Source organism: Crocodylus siamensis, chromosome 2 (genome assembly GCF_052110815.1).
Source record: "Crocodylus siamensis isolate JL-2025a chromosome 2, ASM5211081v1, whole genome shotgun sequence".
NCBI lineage: Eukaryota > Metazoa > Chordata > Crocodylia > Crocodylidae > Crocodylus > Crocodylus siamensis.
The window spans coordinates 160,046,526-160,064,609 of NC_143396.1; the positions used below are offsets into that span (position 1 = coordinate 160,046,526).

The 18,084-nt window shown below is 44.4% G+C and overlaps 1 protein-coding gene across 1 annotated transcript in view; it reads right to left on the minus strand.

Annotated features, from left to right (window-relative positions):
- Positions 1–18,032, minus strand: part of LOC149870983 (albumin-like) — a 40,033-nt gene extending 22,001 nt beyond the window's left edge. The window contains 11 exon segments of the mRNA XM_090034538.1: positions 73–167; positions 1,676–1,808; positions 2,719–2,730; positions 5,209–5,411; positions 7,493–7,622; positions 8,668–8,795; positions 10,219–10,351; positions 11,022–11,236; positions 12,836–12,968; positions 13,962–14,022; positions 17,969–18,032. Coding sequence (XP_089890664.1) covers positions 73–167; positions 1,676–1,808; positions 2,719–2,730; positions 5,209–5,411; positions 7,493–7,622; positions 8,668–8,795; positions 10,219–10,351; positions 11,022–11,236; positions 12,836–12,968; positions 13,962–14,022; positions 17,969–18,032 — 1,307 coding nt within the window.
- Between the last annotated feature and the right edge of the window lie 52 nt (positions 18,033–18,084).

Genomic DNA, 18,084 nt, shown 5'->3' on the forward strand with positions numbered 1-18,084 from the left:
TAGAAATTTCACCTTTACCAAATTCAAACATTTATGATTTAAATGAGAAGCTACTTTTCAGAAGCTACATACACTTTTAGGAATTCAAATTCTCCTTCTTTAAGAAGGTCACAGTTTGCCTTTACAAGGTTTTCAGTCTCTTGGATGTGATTTCAGAATTCTTCTTCCTGCCAGGAAATATAATGCTTGTTAGCAGCCTATTATGTAAGGTGACATACCCTTAAAAGTGGCACACTCTGCTCCCTTCCAAACACGTTTACTTCCAATGTAGCTGCTTTTTTGCTTCTGTTAGTTCTAAGGCATGGTTCTGGACTTTATAATTATAGCAACTGAGAATCCTATCATGTTCTTATGGTATAGTTGGCTGAGTATATACTATTGGTAGGCTGCAAGGACAGATATAGCAGGTCATTACTAGAATGACCTGGCCCTGAACGTTCCTGTGGGCCAAGCAGTATCCTACCTGGCACCTCAGTAGGATCTCTGCTAGACACATTACCCCCCACAAACAGTATATATATAGCCACCTTAATGTTGTGCTGTAGGCAGGGTAATTAGCTCTAAGCCATGTGCCCTACTCCAATTTAGGAGGTCGTACCTATAGAATTAGTCCAGGTAAGTCTGCACAGTGCTACCTCATGCCAAAATAGCACTGCACTAATTTCAGATTTCTTGCAATGACTAAAGATGGCCATGGATTCAAAGGAGCTGAGAAACCATTACTGTAATTTTGTTACCCTCACAGGACCCCCTATATAAGGTAGGGTAGTTTTCCTAATATACTGATGGGGAACTGAAGCAGGAGCCAAAATGACATACCCAAAATCTGTGGCAGAGCAAAGCATTGCACCCACTGTCGTGATGACACACAAACTAATGCCACAACCATGGTATTGCCCTTCTCGGGAATGGATTCCACTATTTTTTGTGATTTGCAATGTCTGTTATTCAAAATAATGCCACAGTGTCTGCAGAGAGAGGTAGTTAACCACATTAGCCTGCAGAATAGATTTGCACCTTATAGGCTAACTAAATCAGAGATGTATAGCATGAACGATGCCATAGTCTCTTCTCTATGTGAATACTCTGTTACCAAGCTATTCATAGTACTTTTTCTCTTATTTTGTATTGGGATTTTTCTAGCTTCAATTTATTTCCTTTGGATCTTGTTAGAAGTGTATAAAGTAAAACTGTTTTTACCTTCTGAAACTCCATTTGAATACTGTCTCACTTTAAAATCTGTGCCTACTTATACTGCAGGCTCTTTGGCACAGAAATTATATATTTGTACATTCATGATTCTAATACATTTGAGTAGCTCTGGAGACTACATTCTTAACATCCCCAAGCTAACAGTTAGCAGAAAAATAAGCTTCTCCAAGGCTGTCCCTGAATTCCCAATCAGAGAAGCCATCTCAGAGCCAGCAGATAGTTCTTTTCCTGTGCTCAGTGATTTTTTGGCCTCTCTGCAGAAGCTACTGGCCAGATATCTCTGAGGTTGCTTTAATAATGTGGGTGTATGTTTATTAGGAACCTGACTGTGGCCATCATATTATTTTAAGTATGCTACTCTACCTGTCCAATTGTAAGAGATTTACTGGAGGTAATCAGTTCATTATAGTCACTATCTAAACACTGTTTTTTTCCTATTGTGTGAATGAATAGTGGAACCTACCACTTTTCCATAACATTGAGAAGAGTCTTCAGTTTTGCAACACTTTTCCAGGAGGTCTTCATATTGTTTAGCAATCCTCAGAAGCATTGGAGTAGAGAACCCTTGGTGCCTTCTTGAATAGTCATAGAGAAACCTGTAACATTTAAAAACTGCCAGCATTAGAATTAAACTGAAGAATAAAATAGATAGTTTCTTCAGTGAGCACTGTCACTAAGTGCCTGCTCTTTTGATATGAGCAAGTTAGATGGACAACAAGATTTGAAATGGGTTTTGTCTTTTTAGCAGCATCTCTTGACAATTGTAAGGAAGTATCCTTCATCTCGGGAGAAGTGACCACAACTCTAATAAAATATACTTATTTTGGGGATGCTTATGATAGCTGCTTAGACATCAAAGTACTGCATGATTTTATCGTTATCTTTGAGCATAGAATATGATGATCTGAAATGCAAAGTAGTAGATATTGTGAATGTGATCTTGTCTAAGGCCTGTTCAAACTCCCTTTTCAGTTCACCTTAGTGAAAGATGGACCAGTCTCTTAAGCCAGTTTTCACACTGATATGACTCCATTGGCTTGAATGGATCCATTCCCAATTTACAGAAATATAAGTGAACTCCAGGAAAAATCCTTAATCTTAAAAGTTCAATGCACTAAAACCAGAAAAGGGACTCATGTTCTGATTAACTGTGTGTAGCATACTCTCTGTACCAATTTCTCAGCAGGAGTAAAATGATGTCCATTCAGAGCAGTCACCAGTAGAAGATCAAGCCCTCATAATTTAGGCATTTGAATGGATCTACTTATTGCCTGCCAGTCCAGCTACCTGTGTACAAATATAACAAGCTGGATATAAGAATGTGCAACATCTGTATTACGTACTCTCCCATGTCCCTGCAAGCTGATGTTGGCAACCGGCATGGACAGCTAGAGACCCTCTGGGTAAAAATTCGTGGGGAATTCAGCACAGGGGACACAACGGTGGGTGTCTACTACAGACCTCCCACTCAAAGTCCCGAGCTTGACCAGGAGTTCGCCCGGGAACTGACTGAGGGCGCTTGCTCCAGGACCTTGGTTGTCATGGGTGACTTCAATTACCCAGACGTCTCGTGGGAAGATCACTCAGCTAAATCTGAGTGGGCGCAAAGCTTTCTCTCATGCGTGGATGACCTCTACCTGACTCAAGAAGTCTATGGGCCAACGAGAGGCAAAGCGCTGCTTGACCTGGTACTGGCTATGGGGGACGACCTAATCGGCGACCTAGTGATTGATGGGAAGCTGGGTGACAGCGACCACGAGCTGATCACCTTCACCATCCGCCGTAAAGCTGGCAAGTCAGTCAGCAACACAGAAGTCCTTGACTTCAGAAAAGCCGACTTTGACAAGCTCAAGAGGCTAGTCGGTCAGGCCCTCAGGGACCATGACCCCAGGGAGATGGGAGTTCAAGAAGAGTGGTTGCTTCTCAAGGAAGCGATCCTCAGTGTACAAGCTAAATCTATTCCAACACGGAGGAAAGGCAGCAAGAAGGCATAGCAGCCCCCCTGGCTCTCCAGAGACCTAGCGGACCTACTGTGGCTAAAAAGGAAAGCCTACAAAGGATGGAGGACGGGATTCACCTCCAAGGAGGATTACTCCACGCTGGTCCGATCCTGCAGGGACCAAAGCAGGAAAGCCAAGGCTGCAACTGAACTCCAACTAGCTTCAGGCATCAAGGACAACAAAAAGTCCTTTTTCAGATATGTGGGGAGCCAGAGGAAAAGCAAGGGCAATGTTGGACCCCTGCTAAACCAGATGGGGCAACTGACACCTGACGCCCAGGAAAAAGCCAACCTATTAAATAGGTACTTTGCGTCAGTCTTTCATCAGTCACACGGGATGCCCATGCCTGCTATGGGACAGGGAAATCTGGGTGAGGGGGATCCCCTACCCTCCATCAATGCTGACCTCGTGAAGGAACACCTTGAGAAGCTGGATACCTTCAAGTCAGCTGGCCCTGACAACCTGCACCCCAGGGTACTCAAGGAGCTGGTAAGCGTCATAGCCCAGCCCCTGGCACGGATCTTTGAAAACTCCTGGCACTCTGGTGTAGTGCCCGAAGACTGGAAGAAAGCCAATGTGGGGCCGATCTTCAAGAAAGGGAGGAGAGTGGATCCGGCTAACTACAGGCCCATTAGCCTGACTTCTATCCCAGGGAAGATCTTAGAAAAGTTTATTAAGGAGGCCATCCTTGAGGGACTGGCCCAGGCTAACATTCTAAGGGACAGCCAGCACGGGTTTGTTGCGGGTAGGTCTTGTTTGACCAATCTCATTTCCTTCTATGACCAGGTGACCTATCACCTGGACAAGGGAGAAGAGATTGATGTCATATATCTTGACTTCAAAAAAGCTTTTGATCTGGTATCCCATGATCACCTCTTGGCCAAACTGCCCAGTTGTGGCCTTGGCTCCACCACTATCCGCTGGCTGGGAAATTGGCTTCGTGGTTGGACCCAGAGGGTTGTGATTGATGGCAGTCACTCATCATGGTGCCCTGTAACCAGTGGGGTCCCTCAAGGCTCTGTCCTGGGACCCATACTGTTCAACATCTTCATTAACGATGTGGACTTTGGAGTTAGGAGTGGACTGGCCAAGTTCGCCGATGACACCAAACTTTGGGGCAAAGCATCCACGCCAGAAGATAGGCGGGTGATCCAGGCTGACCTGGACAAGCTCAGCAAATGGGCAGACGAGAACCTCATGGTGTTTAACACCGAACAATGCAAGGTTCTCCACCTTGGGAGGAAAAACCTGCAGCACCCTTATAGGCTCGGCAGTGCTATGTTGGTTAGCACTACAGAAGAAAAAGACTTGGGGGTCATCATTGACCATAAGATGAACATGAGCCTCCAATGCGATGCTGCGGCTAGTAAAGCGACCAAACGCTGGCTTGCATCCATAGATGCTTCTCGAGCAAATCCCGGGATGTCATTCTCCCCTTGTACTCGGCCTTGGTGAGGCCGCAGCTGGAGTACTGCGTCCAGTTTTGGGCTCCACAATTCAAAAAGGATGTGGAGAAGCTTGAGAGAGTCCAGAGGAGAGCCCCGCGCATGATCAGAGGTCAGGAAAACAGATCTTACGATGACAGGCTGAGAGCCATGGGACTCTTTATCCTGGAAAAGCGCAGGCTCAGGGGTGATCTGATGGCCACCTATAAGTTTATCAGGGGTGACCACCAGGATCTGGGGGAACGTCTGTTCACCAGAGCGCCCCAAGGGATGATGAGGTCGAACGGTCACAAACTCCTGCAAGACCGTTTCAGGCTGGACATAAGGAAGAATTTCTTTACTGTCCGAGCCCCCAAGGTCTGGAACAGTCTGCCAGCGGAGGTGGTTCAAGCACCTACATTGAACACCTTCAAGAGTAAATTGGATGCTTATCTTGCTGGGATCCTATGACCCCAGCTGACTTGCTGCCCTTTGGGCAGGGGGCTGGACTCGATGATCTTCCGAGGTCCCTTCCAGCCCTAATGTCTATGAAATCTATGAAATCTATGAACTTTTTGTGCTCTTCTTCAAAGTGTTTGCACACGTCTGGATCTTGTATGTATTTCTCAGCTATTGGAGGCAAGTCTGTAGGTTTGTCATGAAATTCTGCTTGAACAACACACTGACACTTCTCCACCAGGGGTTTCTCACAGCATTCTCTGATTTTACTAGAGAAGACCTCTTGGTTGGAACAGATATGTTCCACAATTTGTGTCTGCAAAAGGTAGAATATAACACCAGTTAAAAGGCATTTCGGCTATTCTTTTTCTTACCCTTTCAAGGCTCAATTTAGCACTGCTCCTACCGCTTTTCTAGGAAAATGTGTGACTCCCTAGAGATGTTTTTCAGGAGGCAGAAATCAGTAAAGCACAGCCTAGAGTTGATAGAGCACCAGCCATACTCCCAGCTTTGGACCCTAGGGTCTACTGGGACAATGACATTCCTGCAACACTGAATGACTCAGCTTGCGGGAGGCTATCCTATCCCTTAGTCTTTGGAAGTTAATGGGGTGGGTGAAGAGATTCAGCAATCTTCAAGTCTCCTTTACCCTGCCAACCTATGCTGTTCAATGTAGGATGTGTCAACTACCACTACATGGTCTAGTCCTGGATGCTACTGGCTTGTGGGTCTGCAAGGTACACACCAGTCCACATAGACAGCCATTTTACAATAAATCATAGAGTGCACACTAATGACTGGTACTGCACTCCTTGCCAAGGTGAACTGCCCTGTAAAGCTGAAAAGCACTTATTGCAAGAGTATTGTTAAACTGGTGCTGGCAGATCCCTTCAAAATTTGGTCTAAAAAAGTATGCTTTGACTCTCCCTCATGACCCAGAAATAATGCTCTGAACCTCCTTCCTCCCCGTCTTCATGACTGAATCTAAAGTGCAGCACTGTACAGAGAGGGCTGGGGCAAGAGTTTTCTGCTACTGCAGTGATTCTCAATACGTTTAGACTCAAGGCATTTCTTGTTAGGCTCAAGGCATCCCTCCATAACTTGTGTGTATTGAGCAGCATCCCATCAAAAAATAATATATTTATTACACTGCTTATCTCCTTGCCGAGGGACTGGACAATGCCTCAGCCTGCTCTTATCTGTTTATCTCCTCATACCTGCCCTTTTTGTTCACATTATGTGGCATACTTCAAAAGATCTTGCAGCTTCCTGTTGAGAGTCACTGGGCTACTGGCTTCCTTGAACCTCCCAGTGTACTGCAGCATCTCAAGATGCATCATCTGTTTCCCTAGATTTGATGTGCAGATTTGAGCTTGACAAGGTCCAACAGGCGGCTTTTATTCAAAGTGATACCTTCTGTCTAAGGATTACAACCAGAGCCAGTAGAACAATGACTCATTTGAAATTATGAGGGGACTCCACTTATACTAGATATGGCCATTTGCAGATGACACTTTAAAGTAGGTTTAAAGTGGGTTAAATGCCTGTTGCACTGCTTTAGTAGCACTACTGTTTGCACATTCAGTGGTGTATTGAGTGTTAATTCCAGCCGCTGTAGCACATTCAATGGTGTAATGCACCTTAAATGACTTTGGGATGTAGCAATTTACTTTGGGGCACTGCAAAGTAAAACACCTCCAAGGAGTTTTAGCTTCCTACCCTACAGCCACAGAGGCAAGCACCAGGCTCCGTGAGGCTCAGGGGCTGTACAGGCAGCCCATGCAGGCAGCCCAACAGCAGCCCGGGAAGGCAGGCTCTGCAGAAATAAAAAAAAAAAAGCAGTGAGCCTGAACATTTTTTTTTTGTCCCCCAGAGCTTGCCTGCCTGCCTGGGCTGTGCAGGGGCCCAGTGCTTCCTTCTGCAGCTGTGGTGCCCCTCAGGTGCCTGGCTGCCCGAGCCTGGTGCCTGCGGGTGGGTGCCACCTGGGGGAGGGGCCCCCGCTGCCATGGAGGGAAGCACCAGACCACTCCCCACACACCTACAGCTCAGGGACCGCTCTGCCTGCCAGCAACTTGCGCTCCCCTACCCACCACTGGAGAGGCAGGTAAGGCTTGGGGTCTGACATGAGTGTATACAACACAGGGGTTTACTTTGCCTTAAATTGAAGCAGTATTTTTAAAAAACCACCGCTTCAGTTTAGGGAGAATTAAACCCCCATGTCATATACAACCCACCTAAGGATCTAGCCCTGAACCTATAAGAGCTAAGGATGTAGGCACTCAGTCCTGGAATGTGAAGATAAAGAGCCATAAGTAAATAGGCAATAAGAGATAGCATCCATCCCAGTTCTTTGACTATGTCAATGCTTTGAAAAAATAAATAAATAAAGGAACCTACTCGGTCATCCATGCACTCCACCATGTCACCATCACAACATTCCTTGTGTTCATCAGAAATATCCTCCGCTGTTTTGCAAATCTCTGCAAATGGAGCCTTTGGATATTTTTGGCTAATCAAAGCAAGAGTGCTGAAGAAACAGATAAAATTCAGAAACACCTCTGTCTGATGTAAAGCTCAACATTGAAAACAAAAGTTGCAAATCACTGAAACTGAGGTTGCTCTAAATTATGGGGCTTTGACAATTTTTTTTGTATTTAGCAGCTTTAAATTGAGGTTACCAGTCTCTCTCAAACATGCTGTAGATAAAACTCAACTTGCTAGCCTTGTTGTAGGGGTCACTGAAAGAAATCAGTCTTGTGTTTACACAGGAGGTCAGACTAAATCGGCAGAAAGACCTCACTGGAACCTAACAGCATTAAAATTGAGAGACTGTTCTCCAATGCATAGCATGCTCATGGATTCCAGGTTTAGAGTCTGGGTTTGTTTAACTGTTCCCAAAAGTGCCCAACTTCATATTCATATTATAAAAGGCATTTTCTCTGCAATTTCTTAGTCGGTCTAATAAAAGTGTCATCTCTGAACCAAGAGTTCTAGAGTTTTGCATTTCTTTTTGTCTCAGACCAACACGGCTACCAATTACACCCCCAACCTCATATTTTTGAGTTATCACATGTAAGATTCACATGTAAGACAAATTTGACAATATATGCATGGAACACAAAGTATCTGATTCTGAGGCAAATCATGCAATCTTACATAAGGCCACAGCTGCCACGAAGCAAGTTGTACTCTAAAGCTGTTTGTTTTTTCCAGGTAATGAGCTTTCCATTAACAATCCCTGTCAGCAAAGAATATGCACTTTCCCCCTTTGCTGTCTACAAAAACTAAGCTGCAATTCTATTACATACTGAAGTAAATAGGTCTTGTGTTCAGACAGCACTGCAAGAACAGGCCCAGATTTGGCAAAAGACTATTCTGGTTTCATCTTTATGCAAAGTAAGGACTAGCTTCTGGAATTGAAATTCTTCCAAGATTATTATGAGGGTGATCCTCAAACCCAGTAAGTGCAAGGGAGTTACACGGATACATCAGAGAAAGGCATCAGAAGTGAATATTTAAGATTTTAGAACAACCAGTTTATTTTGTTGTAAAATAGTGGCAAGGACACTTACTCTGCCTTGAAAATTCTCTCTCCAAACGTCTTCAAGATTCTACAATTATATGTGTGTATCTTATCAATTCGTCCTTTAGGGCAGTGACCTGGCATGGAAGAAACAACTTGTGAGATGAAGTGGTCACACTTAATGGAAGAACTTAGAAACACCTAAAGCTTTTTCCTGATTAAATGTTGAGAGAACAAGCACCAACATTTCTTATATAAACTGCTGGATTGTAAATGGCTAGCTGTTGGCATATATGTCTGTGTGTAAACACTCTCTCTCACTTTCTCTCAGAGTTGCACCTTGCACTGCAACTAAGTATTCCTAATGTTTTCAATCAAATTACACATCCCTAAACTTTTAGGGAGTCAGGTGAATCTGTCTTACACCCAGACAATCAAACTGAAGCCACCGGGGCCTGGGTACAAATGAAGACACAACCTAGCCCATAACATTCAAAATATAGAAAAGCCTAGAGAGTAATTTTTACCAGAAACCCTATGCAGAGAGACATTTTTTTGCTCGTCTACACCAAGCAAATTTTTTGCTGATCGTCCATGCACACTCAGTACAAACAGAGCAGAACCAGGCCTTTACCCATTACCTGGTTCCTCCCACCCACTCCCTGTTCACCAGCTTGAGGCAGGTGGTAATAGGGTCACAGTTCCTGTTGACTTCTGCATGCCTGGACCAGAGTTGCGGAGATGACTTCCCAGGATGTAAAGGAATATTTATTTCTTTTGCACATGTGCACTGACAAGGTTCCCTGCTATCTTACCCTAGATGATTACTCCAGGACCTTTCCCTTGCTACTTCTGAGCAATGCTAATAACTGGAAGACAAAACAGGCTCAAAAAGGGACATAAAACTATGGAGGGGTTTTTGTGTTTTTGTTTGGGGGGGTTGTAGAAAATAAATCCCTTTTTCATGAGAAATGTCATGTGAAATTAGTAAAATGTGAAATTCCTTTAACTATTTTTGCAGCCTAGTCTGTTGCAACTTGCCATTTCAATTAAGTAGTTTTCTGTGAAAGATCACGTGCATGTTAATACAAGACTCCATTTGTAGTATGACAAACTTTCACACAAATAATAAAAATTGTCATCTACCACAAATTGTAATGTTGCACTGAAATCAAAGTACTTTCTGAAAAATTCAGAAATAATGACAGTTCTGGGCAATGAGATAGCTTGGAAAAACCTTGCAAGGGTTTTCACAATAGTATGTAAAGATTTTCCTTGTCATTTTTATACACCACTAACTTCATTCCCAGTGATCTGTCATTCATGTGCACGGCTCAAAAAAGAGCCTAACGAGTATGGGTACTATGCAAGAATTGTGAGAGTGATCAGGAAGGCTTTTGTTTTAATTTTGTTTTAATTCCAAGCTTCCAAGAAGGTATCGAAAACAACTATGACAGAAAGAAACTTAAATACTCATAAAGAAGCTGACAGTTTTTTCTTACACCTAAATTTGTAAAACAAAAAATTCTGTAGGTCAGAAGGTAAATGTTAGTGTATAAGCCATATACCACTTGGTGTTTTACATGGAAAATCTGAATACCTTTTCATCCAAACAAGCACCAGTGTCAGTTCTTGCACAACAGGTTTCAACTGCATGCTCATAGTCAATAGATAAGGCAAGAATTGTAGGGGCATAAACAAAAGGAAGTCTTCTTGCAACCCTGTAGATGTAGCTGTAATTAAGGGAACATACAAACACACATATTTCAGCAAAAAAAAAGTATCAAATCTATAGAAGTCATTTTTGAGACAACTATTTTTAGAAAACAAAACTTTCCTTGTGGCATGCCAACCAATGATACATGGATTGTATCCAACCATGTCCTAAGTAGGATTAACTAATGACTGACATGGAGCAAATTTCTTTCTTTTTTTTCAGCCACTCAATTCATTGTGGATTGTTTTTGTCTTATTGTTTTCAGTAATAAAATGGAAGAAGCGGGGGAAGGGGAGGAGGGCAGGGTGAAAGAATAGGCAGTGGGAAAACAAAACTAGAAAAATTATTGGGTAAGTTTCCTTTTTTGCCCTGAAGTCAAAATTTCTGGACACATTTCCACAAATATGTGTATCTGAAGAAATGTAATTTTTCACTTGAAAAACATTCCAAACGGGAAAAAAATCCTAGAATTGAATGAAGATTTTCATCAGAAGTTCAACTTTTGAAGGAGTTTGACCAGATGCTTATTCAAACATCTGCACAAGTAATAGACTGTTTGTAACATGCATGTACAACTATTTCCAAGTTAATTGGAGGCAAATGTTTTACCATGTGGTCCTGTGCATCAGAATATCTCATGTCCCTTGCTGAATATCTCTATATAAAGTAAAATTCAGTGTTCTTACTGTCCCAGGAATGACTTCTTGCCCTCACGAAATTCTCTGCACACTGCCTCAGGTTCTGGTTTTTCATATGGTTTAATGAAAGTTGGGTAGGCTGTTCTGAATGACAGAAAACACTGGTTTCTTTCAGGGTCAGCTTTAGTGCAACAGTCAGCCATCTCCCCATATGAATCATGAAGCGTTTGTATTTGGCAGATCTCATCCAAGAAAATAGCAGGCTAAAGTGAGAGGGGTAGAATACATACATTGCCGAGGGTCAGCATTAAGGTTGCTTATGGAAAACGTGATATACATCTTCGTTTTGAAAACTCATTTAAGTTTCTTTAACAGAAGATACAGCTGAACATACTCTATGACTTTTTCAATAAAAATTGTCATGATCCATGACTGAAAACATGCTGCAGCAGAGGAGGGTAGACGCACACACAGACACAGACACAGATACACACAAGCAGCCACAGCCTGCACGCTGCATGTAGAGCAGGGCCACGCCAGTAAGTCTGTGGAGAGGGAGGGAGGCAGAGAGAAGGAAGAGGTGGCAGGGGGAAGGGAAGGGAAGGGGTGAGGGGGCAAATTGAGGCCCACACAGTGAGGGAGGGAGTGAGGCAGGGGCTGGGGTGAATGGGACCCAGAGCCAGGGCAGATCATGGGACAGAGCTGTGGGTGACTCATCCAGGTGTGCAGGGAGGGGTGGGGGCGGCTCCCCACCACTGGGTGCATCCCTGAGGGAGGCATGTGAGCACATGCCCCTCAGATTTGCATGCGAGGTGAGGGTGGGCTGCCTGCTGCAGACCAGGGCTCTGCACTCTGCTGCCTTTGCCACACGCACACCCACAGCCCCCCACACCTTCACAAATTCCCTCCTACAGGCGTGCCACAACCATACAAAGTACCTGCATAATTTTGCATAATTCTGAGTTTTTCTGTGCATAATGTTTGAGTTTTTACTTGTGTAATTAAAATCGTGATTAATTGTAACTATTTTTTTATTTGCACAATGAATCACAATCACATTTTTTAATCGTTTGACAGATCTAATGGCTCTATTACCTTAGTTGATCACTTCAGTTCCTTATGATCAGAAAGCATTGGCTAGCATTTTAACTTGGATTGACATCTCTGAGATTTGGTGGTAGAGCTAAAAGTTGTAACTTGGACCAGTGGGCACATTTACATGAGATGTTACTGTGCAGTAGCAACAAGCTCATTGCTACCACACAGTAGGGGTGGCGGGCACTAGCCATGACAGTGATGGTACTGCACAGCAGTATTCTAGTATTATTATAATATTACGCTGTGTATAATACTATACACGGTAGTATAAAAAAAGAACCGTGCAGGGATGGTAATGCACAGTAGTGCTGGTTACTGTGCAGTCATTTAGTACTTGATTAAGCAAGTACTAAATAACTGCACAGTAACAACTGTGCAGTCTGCCACCCATGTAGACAGGGCCAGTGTTTCCTTCTAGCAAGCACTATGCTTGACATGATGACATCCATTTCTAGGCTTTTAAATATCTTCAAATATCTGGCCTCTGGTGACTCAGGAGTTTATATCCCAGAGGAAGTCAGTGGGACATAAGCTACTGAGTCATGAAGGTTTGAAATACTCCATTCTTACATAGGATAAGCCTGTTATTTTAGAATATACACCCTGCCAAGTATCTTATTGGTAATATCAAAAAAGAAAGCTTTAAACAGATCACAGTATTCATTACAGTATTACAGTATTATTTTAACAACTCACTGCTGTATCATGCTGCTGTGTTTGCAGTGCAAATAGAGAAGAAACAGAACCACAGATGTTTTGCCTACCACTGATTTTGTGCATCCCGGTGCATCCTCATTGGCAACACAGGTATGTGCAAGATCGACAACAACCTTCACCAGTTTATTTAAGGATTCATAGGAGCACTTCTGGAGGTACTGAGCAAATGTGATCAGGGCACTGAAATATAAGGCAAAGTTTTAAAGGTGAATTTTTTTTTAAAAAACAGCCCCTTTCTTCACATGCAAGGTTGAATTCAGAGAATTTGCTTCAATCCATGGCAACGAAACCTGAGAGAGGACCGTTGATTAAAATTCTCTGAATAAAGTTGGTGGGGACCAAATATTCTGAGGGTCTTCGGTACAGGTGCACACAATTTTCTGTGGACAATCCTAAGAATGTGAGAGCAAGACTGTGCATCCAAATGACTTTCATGTATAAGCTGAGTAACCCTAAACTCATAATATCACAATCTACATCCATTTTAGTTCCTTCCCCCTCAATTCATGTGTGTATTGTTTTGTGTTTTAAGCCTCATCTCCATATCAATAACCTTACATGGAGTAAAAGCAGGTTCAGTTGGGTTTTAATTATCTGTGTGTTTCCTGTTTCTTGTAACCAGGGCACTTGCAAGTGTCATAAATTATTATTGCCATTAATAAAATTAATTGATAATAAAAAGTTGCTCCCCAAAAAGGTTTCTGAGGTGGTTTTTGCCTGTCTCTTTTCATCTTCACCTGTCACCACCTCCCCCCTTGCCCATAAAGAACCACTGGTCTAGCTGATCTATGCCTGTAGAGGCCAATGAGTTTCACTATGTGTCCTGCATTACGTGTCCTTCCACACATTAGCGGTTAGTAAATCCTCTGAACTGCAAGGCCTGATATGCCTGGTGGGGTGGGGTATGTACAGGTTCAGACTCGTACCAGGAACACACTGGTGAGTGATATTTCTACTAGCCCAGTCATCAGGAAAGTGGCCTTACTTGTGAATGCTTCAGGATACTAGGAAGCTGCAAATATATTTTGTCTGGCTTGATATTTAGAAGGCTATTGCTTCAGTCGTTTTCCCTGTTTTTGTGGCTATATTTATTTTATCATTGCTTATCACATTTTCCACATCAAAACATGTACAACATCAACATTACAAATTGTAATTCATGTAGTCTCTTACACTGATTCAAAATTCTCTTCCTTTAAGTTGTTGAAACGGCGGGCTCTCTCACTTTTGTGTTCTGGGGAACAAAGACAAGAACAAGGTTCACACTTACATATCCCACGTGTTTGGAATCCTGCCCCTCTGGCAAAGATGTTTGGAGCCCATGGGGTTGGGATTTGCAACTCCATTTGAGTTGGAGAGTTTCAATTGACTGCAAAGGGGGCAGGCATAGGGCATGGGCACACAGGTTACTGTGAAGTACACTGGCATGCAAACTAAAATCACCTTGGCAATTCCACAGCACCTACTTATGTGCACACTGTTTACTCTACAGCAAATGTGAAGTAGCTTATCCATTTTCACAGAGATGTGAGCTACCTTTTATTTACTGTGGAGAAAAAGGATGCACATGGGCATTTGCTCATAGAGTAGCTATCACACCTCAAAAATGTACCCTAACTGAATGGACTGTATACCCATACATACCTTAAAAACAATGCAAAAAATTTAATCTGTTTACTACTAATTAGCCTGGCCAAAACACAGGCTAAGAAAATAAACTTTGTATATAGTTTCTGATTTATAGCTTATAGTAAATAAAACCTGGTATGTTTCTGATTTAACAGTTTATTGCCTGTGTGGATTCCCATTTAAGTTACAAGAAAAAGTGTAGTATCTCAAATATTCCTCTCTATTGGGAAATGTGGCCTTTGGGTTATAGCCACTATTGTCAGTATTAGACAAGGAGAAGAGATAGTCACCATTTGATTTTTAAAGAATGTTGTTGGAAGGTTTTCATTCAAATTCAAGAGTCCAGTTGCTCTGAATTCCTAGTTCACTGTATGCAAATCACAGGTTTTCTTTGGGAGAGGCAGGCATCAGATAAACTTTTATATTTGGCATGCTTGTACTTCCAGTTATACAATGTTGCTGCTCTGGAAGCATCCCACAAACTGCTGCAGTGTGCGTGGTTGGGAAATTTTAACCCAGCACTACAATGCAACCATCTTTGCAATATGCACTCCATTCTTCCCTAGGAGACCATTTACACAAGTCACTTTATTGTGAAGTAGTGTAGTTTACTGCACAGTAAGCACGTACATCTACATATACATGCTTACTGTGCAGTAAACCACACTAATTATGAGTAAATTTGCTGAAATGCAAGTACCAAATTTACTTATGATTACCAACTGTGCAATAGCGCTTACATAGACACCTGACTGAGAGGAAATCTGTTCCCACTCAGCCAGCCCCCTAGAGGCAGGAGATTGCTCCCTGTCCCTGGGAGCTGCAAGCTGCCAGGGCAGGCTCTGCCACTGAAGCCCAGGCAGGGACTATGCCTCCCTGGCCCAGCACAAAGAAGCTCCAAGCCCCCTGCTCCAAGATCACGATTGGGGAGTGCGGGTTGGGAGATTCTTATCTTCCAGCCCCCGCTTTGCCATTGTGATTGGGTAGTGTGGGGCTAGGGAATCCTTATCTCCCAGCCCAAACTCCGTGGTGGTGTGGCTTGGGTTGGGAGATGAGGATCTCCCAGCACTGGCCCCACTCTCATGGAGTTGGCACTGGGAGCTCCCTGCTGGCGGGGGCTAGGGAACCTGTTCCCCTCCCAGGTCCATGATCACAATGCTGGGTGGGGAATGGTTTGGGAAGCCTATTACCCGCTCAGCTCCATGAGCATGGAGCTGGTCCCCATCCAGCTCCGCACTCATGAAGCTAAGCAGGGATCAACCTCACTAGCCCATTCCCCACCCAGCTCCACACTCACAGAGCAAAGCAGGCAACAAGCGCCCTAGCCTGTTCCCCACGCAGCTCTGTGCTTGTGGAGCTGAGTGAGGAACAAGCTCCCCAACCTTTTCCCCACCCAGCTCTGCAATTGCAGAGCTGATCAGGGAACAGTCTCTCCAGCCCCCACCCTTGTGCAATTGCAGAGTTGGGTCTAGGAACTGTCCTGGTCAGGGGCAGGCCCCAGCCTCTCACCCAAGAAGTGCAAGGCTTGGAAAGAGCTGCAGGGGTGGGGCAGATCCCAGCCCCTGCCCTAAGCCACCAGTGGGGCAGCTAGTAACAAACCCCTGGCTAGGCAGGGAATCACTGCCCAGCTGGGACCTTGCTGCTAGCTGCCTCACTGGCAGATCGGGGCAGGGGGCTAGGACCTACCCCTGCCCTGCAACTCTTTCGAAGTCCCCTGCCCTGATCAGGGAGCCAGGGATGGGAACTCCCTGCTGCCAGGGCAGGGGGACATTCTCCATGCCCCAGCAGCAGGCAGCCCCTCAGGGGCAGGGAGCAGTGTCTCAGCCCTGGCCAGGAGACAGCTGTGTCCTGGCCCAGTGCTCCATGCCAGCCCCTGGGCTAGCACCCAGAAGGAGCCTAGAGCTCCCCATGGTGGTGGCAGGGGCCCATTAAAGGGCCTCCAGAAATGAGAGGAGTTTGCTGCTCTTAGGAGCAAATCTGCCCCCACTTCCTTACATATGTAGACGCCTGCCTGGGAGCATTTAGTCTTAAGTAGTTTACTCATAAGTAAACTGCTCCCAGATTTTATGCATGTGTAGACACACCCTAGGAGGACCAGTTATGTTTCTGGAAGTGAAGAATAACCCCCACTCCCCCCACCCCCCAACTGAAGCTAATGAAGAAAACTTGGGGAGGCAGCACACAATTATTTAGCTGGTTGGATAATGAGTGGGAATCACACTGAAAAGTTCAGCAGAAAGAAAATATTAGTATGTTTATATCATTTTAAGCAGATAGTTTTCAAGGTGCTCCACCTCTGGAGAAAAAACCCACATCATACTTGTAGGTTATTCAGTGCCATACTCAGTAGCACCACAACTGAAAGAGACTTGGGGGTCATGATTGACCACAAGATGAACATGAGCACCAATGCAATGCCACAGCCAGCAAAGCAAACTCTGGCTTGCATCTATGGATGCATCTCAAGCAAGACCCAAGAAGTGATTCTCCCACTTCCAGAGGGAAGATCTCTGCAGCAAGACAGCTGTAGCAAGATCTCTGCAGCAAAAGGTGACTGGCTTTGATCCTGCTACATCTAGAAGCAGCAAGTAAGGAGCTGAGGGCTGGCAGAGGACTAGGACTGAGGATGGATACGGGTTTTGGTATGTAGCCAGTGAGCTAAGAGTTTTTTAGTTTTAACCAGAGTGTTTATGTTTTTGCTTGATTCACCGGCAGTTTGGGTGGGAACTATCGGGAGGGAGGAGATCCCAGTAGTGCCCTAGTATGGCAGAAACAAGATCAAGGAGCCCAGTGGCCTAACAGGGCAGAGGTGGGGCCAAGGGGCACACAGCCCAAGAGGGTGAGCAAAGGAAGGCCTAAGCCAGGAGTGCTAAGCCCAGAGCCCAACAGAAGTGAGACCATGGGCCAGGGGCCTGAAGCCCAAAATGGCAAAACCAGGGCCTGAAAGGGCAAGACTAGGGCTGGACCCCAGAAGCCAAGTCAAGCTGCAGCACCTACATAGGTGGTAGGAGGAGAATGTTTGACAGGATGCAGAAAAAAATGAAACTGAGGAGACTTAAGCTCTACCACTTCAGGCACTGGTTGCCTTCTGATGGGCTCTGACCAGACTATATGAAAGAGTATCGACAGAGTCAGTGATTCATAGTGATGGCCAAATTATTAATGATGCCATTAGTACAGGTAGCCGCTGCCTGTGTTTACAGTTATATTGAAGTCATCCCTAAAGAAAAAAATGTCCACCACTCTCTGGTACAGGAGGGTAGATATTGCACTGTTTGGAAGAGGTAGTGAACCGTTAGAGCAAAGATTGCAAGGAACTGTGGAAACCCTGCAAATAGTCGGAAAGTGGGACATTGGAAGCAGGAGGAAAATTGGGGGAGGCAAGAGGATATAGACTAAGGAAAGGAAGAGGGGAGCAGGTACAAAGGATGGTGATGGGGTAGCGGTTGCAGGGAAGCAGTTAACAGCTCCTTACTTATGGCAGTAAAAGGGAAGGGTCTTCCACCCCACAGCAACCAGGAGAGGCAATGGTGATGACTCACGAGACTTACCTGAGAAATTATGGGATTCAGCACCTGTAGGAGGAGTTTCTGTGCAGGAGATGGTACAAGACATTGCTCTTTGCACTGCTAGGCAGGTGGGCACAGTTCTGGGCAGGAGTTCTAGC